At 37.1% G+C, this 13019-nt stretch overlaps 1 protein-coding gene across 1 annotated transcript; it reads right to left on the reverse strand.

Moving 5' to 3' along the window:
• Positions 1–3787: 3787 nt before the first annotated feature.
• Positions 3788–12330, reverse strand: HENMT1 (HEN methyltransferase 1). The gene is made up of 6 exons (XM_076338274.1): positions 12217–12330; positions 10523–10635; positions 9295–9429; positions 8707–8889; positions 6879–7056; positions 3788–4198 (listed from the first exon to the last, which is right to left on the reverse strand). Exons 1-6 carry the CDS (start codon positions 12328–12330, stop codon positions 3788–3790), a joined length of 1134 nt encoding a protein of 377 aa, XP_076194389.1.
• Positions 12331–13019: the final 689 nt, after the last annotated feature.

The raw sequence follows: 13019 nt of genomic DNA on the forward strand, positions 1-13019 counted from the left end.
GTGACAGAGTAGTTGATTAAATTCCCTGTATGGCCTCACAGCAGGATCTGCCAACAAGAAGGGGAAAGGCAAACACATCTCAATATGTTTGTTAACATTTCTGTGGGACAGGTTATTTTCATTTTGTTGCTTCCTTGTTAAAAACTAGAAGTAACTTTTTTCTTTTTTTATGTGAAGGGAAACCTCTAAGCACAAGTGAGCAAAGCTTTCCCTAAGTTCCGAGTTGCATGCACTGCCCTTCCAATCACAACTAGAATTGTTCGTATACTTGTAAAGAAGGCACTAGGGTTTTTTTGTTTGTTTTTTTTAATTGCCTTCTCTTATGATCTACTAATGTTTCCTCAGTATCCTCATTTGAGTATATGCATTTCATTTTGCATATTTATTGAGTTCAGTGCATTTTATTTTGGGGATGTTCCCAGTGAACTGCTTACATACTTTCGTGAATGAGGAAGAAAGCGCAAAGGACTTGCGTAAGAATCTTTCTGTCATTTCAGAAGCCCCTTCCTATGTTTCTTCCACTCAGTTTAAACAGAAAAACAAAAAATCCCAACAACTAACTATTGTGAGTTACACGTAACCCAGCTGTATCCAAATGATCCAAACCTCATGTATCAACATAATGATAACAAGTATGGAATGGAGCCTAGTACCATGGACACCCGTGGGAGACGGGACTGAAACACATCAGAAGTTTATTAGCTGTGAGGTCTATTTGTTTGAGAAATCTCTGGGGAGACAGACAACTAACTCCTCCGGCTCTCACCATTAGGCAGTTGGGTTTTATTTGTTAAAATAAGAGAGGGGATGTTTTTAGAATTTATTTATACCACTTCCTCACTTTGTTGTTATTAATTTAAAACACTGATCAGAAACATTCTGTTCAGCTATTTTGACCATAATCAATCCCTACTAACTTGCTCAATAGCTATCAAGTTATTTCCTTTATATTCAGGATATTGCACTGTTTTTTTCTTTTGTGGTGGGGGGTTTTGTTGTTTTTTTGTTTTGTTTTTTCAATCTACTTTATTTGGATTTTACAGTTCTGAACAACCTAAGGTTGATCTGTTTTGAGATGTGTGCCATCTCCTGGTCAGCGATACTGCCGCGAGCCTAAAACATCTCATCTTCATGAACTTCCTTTCAGCATCCTGATTTGAGACATCAGAATTAGCCTTGGTCAAACTGCAAGTTTAAATGGGACACAACAAATACTGTGTTTATTCACAAATATGCGTAACAGTTTAATCAAAAGACCAACCTGATAATGAAGAGCTGTGCACAGTGAATCCTGAGAGGGTTTAACTGCTTCTGAAAAGACAGTTAATTCAGTAAAGAAAATCTTGATTCAAACTTAAGCCAGTGGAAACCTGGAAAGCTGGCACACAAGGTAGCGCACCTTGTTTTAGTAAAAGCTAGCAGTCTCAATTAAAATGTATATATTCTAACCAGCACTTCTGTATATGATATGCAATAGCTTCTTCGGTTTCAGTACACATACATATACTAAGGAACACTGTGAACAGACAGGGCCAAACACCTGTAGTTTGACTTTAGATTTTCCCCTGGAAAGGCATAAGCAAGAATATAAGAATTGATCTAGCTGTCATTACAAACTAAACCCCGTTACAAAGAAGGGGGAGAGGATCCATGAACCCCTTAAAAATTGGATTATGGTTTAGGCCCCTTCACATCAGTCCAAATAGTCACATAAACCATTTTGCAAATATAGCTACAAAGCCTTAAGGGTATAGTGTTTTGAGGAAAAACAAGCACGTATTCATACACGGTCTCGTCTGTTCACAGGACGTTCCTGTAATTAGATGTCACCTGAATACAAAATTCAAGGCAAATACCGTTCCGGATCTGACAGGTCCTCCTTCTCTTCCCTTTTCCTCATTTTAAAGTGATCATGCTATAGAGGACACTAAAGATACAATGTTTCAAGAAGAAATGACACAGGAAGAAGTTCTGCAGCCCAAAAATTTTCTAACTATAGTAAACCACATAGTGAACTGCAAAGATATTTTCTAATAACAAACCAATGCTATTCTCAAAGAGCTATGCTGGACACTTGTTAGTGTCCAAAGAATATTTACCAATTTTGAATGTTACGTATATTTTAACATACCAACTATGGCAAGTTCATAATCACAATGTCAAAAAAGCGAAGCCATTCTAAATATCATATTAAAGATGAATTTTAATTAATTCTTAAAACTAATTATAAATATTGCGATAAATTAACTTTTAATAATCCATGCCTATTTGTTGTAGGGGAAAAAAAAATCTCCCACAAAAGGCAAAGCTTATTAAGTAAGCATTTTTTAATCATTCAGTATGACAGAGCACTGCAGATCACTCTTCTTTCCCTGAAGCTCAACGTGTTCTAGATCTGTACCATTTCTCAATTCAGAGAATTACAGCTGCCTTTTCCTTTTGTGTCTGATCTCTCACCTTAATCATTTCAAGCGAATTCCAAAAATTTAGAAGGTAGAACGCAGGCATCTTCTTTAAGAAACAGTCAGTCCTTACACAATTTTTTATTTTCAGAAAGTTGTGAAACTTCCATGTTTCACAAACACAAAGTCAGTTCCGATAATACTAGCTCATTCAAAGCTGCCAATGCCATTGTGAAACACACAGAATGAGGCCTTTTAATTAACCATCTCTTTACTCATAAGAAATACTCAGTTGAGATATTAAAATTATTGGTTAAATGCAAAGAAACTTAAAAAGAACCACAGTGTGTTGCTTCATTAATCCTGTACAAACAAGCCAGTCCTCTGCATTCTTCAAAATTTGTCTTCGTAAGTCCATCGTCTAACAGTTGCTTACTGTGCATTTACACATACAACCCAGCTCTACTTAAGAAAAAGCCATCCTGGCCAAGCCGGTAAGCTCTACTACCTATAACACCTCTGCTTTTCATTTCTGCTGAATGTGTCGCCAAGACTTTGTGGACAACAGCTGCATGTGAAAACACAGAAAATTTTTTTTCCAGGTGCACCGAGGCCAGTTTAGCATTCACAAGACAGACTTTATTTTTTCAAAAACAGAATAGTCAAATATACCGGTTTCAAATTAATTAAATTTGAAAAATTTAATTATTCTTTTCTAATTTAAAACTTCTGGAAAGTTACAGGATGCAAGTTATTTCCCAAGCAGCAGTTATCAAGAAACCGGATAAAACAATAGGGCTAATCTACCTTTTATTTTTCCACCTTACATCCAACATCATGGCACTCTTCCCCGGTATTGAACTTACTGATCTATCAATGTTTGTGGCATATTCCAATTTATCTGGAACAATATTTGGTTTTCACAAAGGCCGAGTTCGTGCTCATCTTGAAAAAGGCATCTATAAATATTATTCTATTAAGAGAAAAACTTGTCCTAAACCTATGTCTGACTCATATCATTCAGCACAACCACCTAGTTCTGTGTTATCATCAACTATCCTTGGAGCTAACAGAAGATTACCAAAAAGAATCTAGTCATGATAGCCACAATATGGTAATAGAAAACAAACAAATACTTAAAAGTTTTTCTTCGCTGGAATTAATTCTTTCCTTTTAGCCCCTGATACTCTACTTCAAAACCCTACGAGTTACTGCGATCTTTGTCAGAAGCACTCATCTTCACTAAATGAGAGGTGCTGATGGATAAATACTGGAAGGTTTAGAAAAGATTTTGTGGTTCTAGTTAGCGTACAGAACACACCATTTGGCAGCTACTAAAAAATACTTTCATTACTTTAACTGAACTTTGTATGAGAAACCGGGATCTAATTCTCTTCATTTTCATGTTCGGTATCGAACATCACAGCAGAACCATCGCTGCTCAGTGTGACCTTGCCAGCAATAAGCTTGCGTAACTTCTCAAAGGTACCACAAAGTCGATTCACTTTGGGAAAAGAAAGGATTGTTGTAAGAGGTATATAAACCACATTTCCATTGACAAATGGTTCCATGCTTTTTTCAACAAGTGGTTTTCCAAGATCTTCTGAAAAACAGTTCATTGAAGGTTGGAATTTGGATTTTCTCTCAGTAGGATCATCATTATACTCCTCATGTTCTGACATTAAACGGTCCAGCAGACTTTGCTTAATGATTTGTGCTGTGAAAATAACTTCACTGACCACTGCATTCTGCAAGTACTTCTCATCTTTAAGACTTGGATACACTGCTTTGAAGACCTTTACAACATACAAGAACACAAAAAAAGTTTATCATTATCAGAGGCTCAGATTTTAACATTTGCTTGTCAAAAAGAGCTTCTAAGATGTGAACATAATTTTTGATTCAATCCTGTTTTGCTTATTACTTCAAACATTTTCAGATAACAGAAAAACTAGGCAGTATGAGTTAATTTTATGTATTACAACTACAGTGGCAATTAGATAATTAACAGAACTTAAAAAAAAAAGTCAGGCTTATATCTGCAAGGTATACTTGTAGATCAGGCAAGGTGAAGCCCCGCAATTCTTTAGTTCTTTTTAATCATTCTCTTACTTTCCACATTACTCATCATGAGGCTCTGGTGACAGTTCCACAGCTACATAGATTCTAAACTACTTCTGAACTGTCATCTGGAAACCGGGACTGCAGCTATGTCTTTCACTCTGTTTTCAGAGTAAAACATTAAATATGTCGAGATGCCGAGAATGCTAAAAAATAAATTGTGACATCAAAATACGTGAACTTGTAGTGTGTTATACACTGAGCTATACTCCAAGGCAATTAAGGAAACTAGGCAAGCAATCTCATTCCCACTAGTTTACTAGGAAGTGTTTTATGCCAACACACTACCGCTGAAGTTCCACAATCTATAACTATTTCTTCTTACTTTCTGATTACAGCTTGAAATGTTGATTTATTCCCATAAATTAGTTACATAATAAAATAAAAATTAATTTGATAGTCCAGGTTTGATAAGAAACAGTTAAGATATAACACTTTTGCTTAAACTCAAAGGATACTGATGTCAAAACTCCCTCCATAATGACCCTGTAACAGAAGATAATGAAAGCCATTTCTAGTACATGTCAGTCACCTAGACATATTTCCAAGTTTGCTGAGCATTAAAGAGCACTTCACGATTCTATTAAGGGCAGTAGATGACAGGTGAAATTTCAGATGTATAGAATGTCTTTATAGCTTGGAAACTACAAAAGACATTCCCCATAATCATAGAAGAGTTTGGGTTGGAAGGGACCTCTCAAGGTCATCTAGTCCAACCCCCCTGCCGTGGGCAGGGACATCTTCAACTAGATCAGGTTGCTCAGAGCCCCGTCCAACCTGACCTGGAATGTTTCCAGGGATGGGGCATCCACCACCTCTCTGGGCAACCTGTGCCAGCGCTTCACCACCCTCAGCGTAAAACATTTCTTCTTTACGTTTCACTTCAGGTCACAAGTCACTTGAAGATACTGTCCTGGTTTTGGCAGGGATAGAGTTAATTTCCTTCCTAGCAGCTGGTACAGTGCTGTGTTTTGGATTTAGGATGAGAACAGTGTTGATAACACACCGATGTTTTAGTTGTTGCTGAGCAGTGCTTGCACTAGTCAAGGACATTTCAGCTCCCCATGCTCTCCCGACTGAGGAGGCTGGAGGTGCACAAGAAGCTGGGAGGGGGCACAGCCAGGACAGCTGACCCAAACTGGCCAGAGGGACATTCCATACCATGGGACGTCACGCTCAGTACATAAACTGGGGAAAGCTGGTCGGGGGGGCCGCTGCTCGGGGACTGGCTGGGCATCGGTTGGTGGGTGGTGAGCAACTGCACTGTGCATCACTTGGTTTGTATATTATTATTTTATTTCAATTATTAAACTGTTTTTATCTCAACCCACGAGTTTTTCTCACTTCTACTCTTCCGATTCTCTCCCCCATCCCACCGGGGGTGGGGGGGACAGTGAGCGAGCAGCTGTGTGGTGCTCAGTTGCTGACTGAGGTTAAACCATAACAGATACATATGTATCTTTAAACAAAAAAGTGAAATATTAGAATATGTTCACTGAAACATGTAATTTAAGGCCTCATAAGATTGAACACCCCCCCCCCCTCCCCCCCCCGATATATTTCCCTTTTTGCATTATTACTTCAAGTTACCTCTGGAAAAACACGTCCTTTGATTTATACCACATGGCACTTTGATGCATTAGGCTTTGTCAGTGTGACACACTGCAGCACACAGCAGAGTACTTTAAAAAAAAAAAATTATCTGATGCTATCTAAAGTGAAAGCCATTTAGTGCTAAAAACCAAAAAGGTTTGATGTGCACCACTGGAGAATGGGGTACTTGGCAAGATCCCATGCCTCTGCAAAAAACAGAATTGGCTACCTGAAAACACTGAGATTAAGGTGTAACATCAAATGCTACTGAGTAAGGCAAACCACACAAAACAGGTCCTGTCAAGCCGATTTCTGGGAAATGCCTTCCTTCTGATAATGTATTTGACAAGACTATGCAGTTCTTCAAAACATACATAAAAAGCATTTCTAACAGAGTGTATCTGAAAAATCTGTGTCAGTGCCAACAACCACATGATGAAAAAATGAACGATTAGAGGAACAATTATAAAAATAGTGTCACAGTATACCTGGCAGAAAGGAGAATCTTCATTCTAAGGATAACAGTATGTTAAAATAAGAATGATTATCCATACTGCTATTTAGCAAATAACCTAAAAGTTGAAGGTCTTTATACAATTAGAAACACAAATCATGGACTTAGACTCTTTTGATTGATGGTGTGTGTTAATCAGAGCTAAGACTGGCTAGCAATAATAGACCACAGTAAGAACACCTTCACAGGCAGGTCATAGAAAATTTTACTCCTTATTCATCCTCCTAAAGGAAGAAAACAATACTTACCGTTTTGTAAACTGCTTCAGTGGGTTTCTCAGACTGAGCAGATTCAGTGGTTTGAGGATATTTTCTAATAAACACACCTATTTGGGTACAAAACCCAACTTTCTCCATTCCTGTTAGTGGATGCCCTACGCCAGTAAATTCCACTGAGTAATCATAGCGTCTAGCAGCCTCTAGAGCCCTAAGAAAAACAAATTATTCCAGTCATACTAAATATTCATCTTTTAATGTGATAAAGATGCATTCTCTAACAGAATCAAGACCCTGAGCCTGTGAATGCTTGAGCATAATTTATCTAATAATACTCACATGCTTGAAGACAAGCACTGTCAAAACTTGCTGAATCAGAGCTGTAATCATATGCCTACCGTAGTCTGAATCATTTCGTATCGGTAATTTAGGCAACCAAACATTACTGTTATTTCTAAAATATCTGTATAGAATATGCACGTTCACAGTTGCTTACTCACTGTCTTAAATGCACTGAAAGTGAGCTAAAAACTACCAATTTTAGAGAACAAAATTGAGAAGAACCCATAAAAAACATACACGCCCCAAAACCACAAGAGACCAGTTAATAGAAAAAAAAAAGTGAAGTTTGTTGTAAACGTATAAAGAGTAAAGTCTACCTAATCAAGGTTACAACAGTGTACGTGACATCTAAATGAAAGCCAATCTTGTAGTACTGTACATCAGCCAGCATGAAGAAAGCTATGGGGCAGGGAACTAAAATGGCACTACCTACTTCCATCATTCTCCATGAAAAAGTAGTAAACTAAATTAATATCTCATGTATTTTAGAGAGTATTGCAATACTTATAGTTCACAACACAAACGTAAAGAGACTTTCTCATGTTTGCAGCTCAGAAAATATCACTCCTTCAGTGGTATCAATATTTTTAATTCACATATATCCAAAAGCAGAATCTAAATTTACTTTAAGTCATATAAATGGTTTCTAAGGTATTCATCCTTTAGCTAATAATCCAGGCATGTTTCAGTATCATTTAGAGAAAAATATATGCTTCAAGCTTTGCAAAACTACTCAAAAATCACTGCATACTTTAAAGTCTATGGCAGAAACAACCTAATTTAAGGGGCAAGTTTTCCAAGACACAATTTCTGACCAAGAGTCGGCTATTGAGGTACGGCATCCTTTACTGTACCATACATTTTCTTCCACAACTGCCCGACAGTCGAATGTTATCACAGGATATATATCCCATTCCCTCTTTATTTCATTTTTATTACATCTACTGATATTAGAGTAAGATACATCTCATGTAACCCTCTGCCATGTACGTATGTTTTGCATAAAATCTTTCATTGTGCTAATGATCCACTAAACTATCCTTAACTTGATTCAATGTGTTCTGCTACTGTGATTATTTGATAAATCTGTTTGCATACTCTTATAGAAAGGTCTGGACTAATTGAGTGCTTTGATTACACACCATACACAGTGAGCACATTTCTTAGGTTTTTATGAAGCATTTCTATAGCAGGGTATTATGTGAAAAGGTTAATTAATTCCTTTTTATATATCTTTATTACAATTAATGCATTTGAAGTGTAAGGTAAGTAAAAGTTTTAAGTATTTTTTGCAGAGCAGTTCCAGTAAAAGCAAGCCAACTTAACAACTGTCATAAAATGCAAAACCCACAGAGCATGTTTAATTATAACAGCAAAGAGATGTTTCACCAAATCAGTAGGTGTGAAACTCCACTGACACCAAACCACGTACACAAACCATTCTGAAAATGTTTAGCTATTCCTTTCTCACATTACTGAACACTCAAAGCTGTCTGTATACGATGTTCAGTAAACTCACCAGCTTTGAAACTGTGCTCGGTTCCATTCAAATTTGTGGTCTGGATGCCTGAATAATGTCACTCCTGGAAGCAAAGGGTTAAATTCAGAATTTGGAGTACTGATCACAACTACGCTTGGAGCCATGAAACCAAACACCACTTCAGGAAACTTCTTTAGTTCTGATTGTTCCAGGTGCTCTATTCTGTAAAGGATAAGTTTATGTATGTCTTTAAAAAGACCCTACTACATTTCAATCTGCTTTACAACCAGTAAAAAAAAAACCCCAAACGTGTATCTGTACCTCGTAATTTTAAGCCTAGCTCTGCAATATTAGCACTGGCACTATGGCTGAGTGGCAGCTTAGAGGTTTTTGTCTGAGAAAACATCCTCTTGCATTTTGTACTTTTTCATCAATATCCTTTTTCCACCACAAGCTAGCACCACTTGAATTTCTTAGCATGGTTAATTTAAGCACAAGTTAGAAGATGCCACATTCTGCTACTCTTCTGCTTGAAAGGTTTGATCAAGTCTGTTTAGAGCATGGACAAAATGCCAAACTGAACCCTAATGAACTTAGAAAGATACAGTATGTTGGCCTAATACTCACAGTTCAATACACGTTACCAAGTCAAAACCAAGCATGCAAGGATCTTTATGGGCAACTGAACCATGATGCAAGGTAACAGTTAGGGATCTTTCAGCTGGTTGCAAATAATCACCAGGAAGAGGAGACAACCTATGCCTACAAAAGTATTAAAAATACAGTGTCACAGAAAGGACCTTAGGACAAGATAAATTGTGCATGCAACTGAACTAGCTAACACCCTACATAGATACCTTGTAAATCTCAAAAAGGTTAACTGTTTTACAGGGATAAACAAAGAATTTCTAATACAAACACTTTTTAGGACTATCTACAATAGGACAGAAAGAGCAGAGGAGTTAATCCAGCAGTTGTTCTTCACATTTACAAAAATGTCTACTATACTCTCAAGCCACTTGCAAAGCCGCTTGTAAATTCTGATAGTAGCTCAACTCTAGACACATAGTAAGCCTGTCTTAGACAGGCTTTACAGGGTTTTTGGGGAAGTTATTAGGCAAGCATATGAACCTTTTTTCCCCCCCAAATAAAACAGACTGAGAACTAAAATATATGTGCAAATTTCACTCTGAAATACTGCATCAGACAAAACACACAATAAACATTAGATATAATAAAAGGCTACTTTTCTTCATTCTTGAGAAAGAGCAAGTGATAATGTCAGCATCTAGATCCTACACATTCACTGAAACAGTATTAATCAGCTTCCAAGAGAGAAACTTTGGTGTTCCTCACCAGTCTGACCCATGCTTCAAAGATCACATAAACTTCACATTGTAGAGCCTTCTAAGCCAGACAAAACATTGAGCTAATCTTTTAGAAATGGTAAGGTTAACAGGAATGAAGTCCCCACCACGGTGACTAAGAGTTACATGTACATTTCAAAGAGATCAGATTTGCATACCACAGTAATGTCGTGTATGAGCATAAACAGATACTACTAATACAGTGTCAGTACCTTTACAAACAGTGTATTTCTCAGACACACACACCTTCAGGGCCATTCCATGACTTGGACCTTTGCTACATTAGGTGATGTTATGGGCATCTACAGCCCAGTAGGCCCCAGACACAGGTGGAACATAACCAAACAACAACAATGGATAGCTCTTCATTTGCCAGGCTGGTACTTCTGCATTTACCTTCATTTTGAAATTCTTGACAAGAAATGATGTAATGTGCCACTAGGTTGAGCCAAACACAAACCTTAAATTAACACAATGCAAGAGCTTACATTTTCTCTTTCATTACACTTGCACAGATATCTAGCCCAGCTAATACTTCAATGCAATTGCAGAATTTCAGCATCCAGAGAAGCGTACAGTCAGCACATCCTAAATCTGCCACCTGTAAATTAGATATTAAACAATGTGTAAATGCTGCATATTTCCAAGTAATTTCAGAGACTTTCATAAAATAAAAATTCCATATTTATGTCAAAATAACATTTTAATGACAAAATAAAGCATTTCACAATCATAATTAAAATTTACAGTTGCAAGCAGGATAGACATGGATCTGAAAATTCTTTTAAAAAATGTATACGAAGATCCTACAAGATGTTTTAAATGGATTAAACTTTTGTTATTACAGCTCTAAACAAGTACATGTAGAACATCCCATTGACTCTGGAGAATGTCTTCCACATGAAAGCATGTTCCCTCAAATAACTGTAAGGTATGATTTTTAAGCACTAAAGCTGTAGCAATTTTCACATTCACTGCTTTTCGCTGGCCTACTCTCCATCCAAAACACTGAGAATAGGCTCACCAGCAGCCAGGTTAGCAGCAGCAAAGGATCTCCATAAAACAAGTTTACAGGCTCAGTCTAATGTTTAAATGGGGAAGGCTGGGGATATTCAGACCACAAAGTCAAATATATAATAGATATTCTTTCCTGTAAGCTTAAGAGGTAGTGAGTACACAAACCAAACCGCGCTGTTCTTTCTCAGGCTAAGTCAAGGTTGAAGCTCAGTACTCAGTGTGAAAATCCTGAACTGTTTCTTCAGCTTACCTCTACCCTGTGGGTAAACAGAAAGTGTACCCCCCCCCCCCCTTCACATCCTAAATCAGAAAATTCAAACCTTTAAATACAGACGCAACACTCCTGAATAGTTCTATTTAAAAGCAGATTATAGTGTCATGACCTCATAGACTGGATTAGATTTTTATTAGCTACTAGAAGTGTGATTATGCAAGCACACTGCAGGTGCATTTCTCATCAATTTCTTGCATGCTCCCTAAGACATTAACATCTGTTTCAGAGTTAAACACTGAAGACAGAGGTATTTCTCAACTTTTTACATTTTGGAAGGAGGTGCTGGGACAGAAGACATATTAGAAAAGAGCGAACGCTACATAACGTTACTTAAATTATTTAACTTTTCAAGATGAGTATCAAAACAAGAGCCCCGGTATGTTGGGGGGGGGGACGGGACGGGGACGGGGACAGGAGGGGGTGACAAGACCTTAAGAAAGTGGAGGAGAGTTAGCCTCACATAATCCCACACTCTTAATGTCACTTCTCATCTGAGAACACCCATGTGAATGATGAGGTAAACCTGATACCGTATACAGAACTAACAGCTCTGGAAAGCAAAAACAAACTATGATGAAAGCAACTTGGACCCAAATCCTCAGCATTAAATTAAAACCAGAATGCCACCTACTCTCCAAAACAGGCTAAGGCATTTTTCTTGTTTAGATTTTTCCTTCTTCCCGTCAATCAACACTAATTTTATGCACCCCTGAAAAATAAAACCTGATCATCAACTGTCTGCTAAGGCAATTCAGCTTTAACAATAGCTCCTCCACTACTGTTGTTTGGTAATTAGGTCAGCAGGTTATCTAGGCATTTTCTGTCTTCCTAAGATACCTAATGTTAACTTTTTTTTCAAATTTATAACTTAAAAAGACAAAACATACCAACCTTCTTAGGTTTGTATTTCCCCACTAAATCCTTAATGAACTGGTAGCGTTGTTTGTACAAAGGAGGTGTAAATTTAATAATTCCTGTAAACTGTTCTTGAAAGTTCTTATCCATAATATTTTGCTAATGCTAAAATAAAAAAGTTAACTCATTTTCTAAAGTACTTGTAACATATCAAATTACAGAGTTTGCTGTTTTCAGTGGTGTTCAATTCGCAATTAAACAGGGGTTGACCTGATCCCAGTTCTATTCAGAGAATGACAAAAACATAAGAGTTAGTGAAATTAGGCACTAGCTGCTCCCTCCACATATAATGATGTAAATAACCTTTTAATAAACAATTATAAGTCATATACAATCATTTAAAAATATCAAGTTTCATAATTTGTCACTCTCCAGCCAGCACACCTAGATAGTGTTTACACAACTGCAACATATCTAATCTTCCTTAGCTTTTCTGGCAAGCACAGAAAAATAAATACTTTCTCATCTTTCATCTATCACTTGTTCTATCTTACAATTCAGATGATTTTATATCTGGATTCGTGTATGTATGGCTCCATACAATTTCTACAATGTAACAACTAGCAGGAAATATCTTAATAATTACTATGTTGTGCAAGACGAAAGGTTGTGCTAGGCCTTAGCTTTAGATTTACTATGAGCTAAACCTTGTTATTGGTGCCTGCATTTTACAGGTAATCTAACATAATTCAACATGGCATTAGAGTCATAACCATCAGTGCATTTCCAACTCTCCCACCTTTTATTAAAAACTACATTTTAGCACACACAAGTATTTA

Source organism: Aptenodytes patagonicus, chromosome 5 (assembly GCF_965638725.1).
Source record: "Aptenodytes patagonicus chromosome 5, bAptPat1.pri.cur, whole genome shotgun sequence".
Taxonomy (NCBI): Eukaryota; Metazoa; Chordata; class Aves; order Sphenisciformes; family Spheniscidae; genus Aptenodytes; species Aptenodytes patagonicus.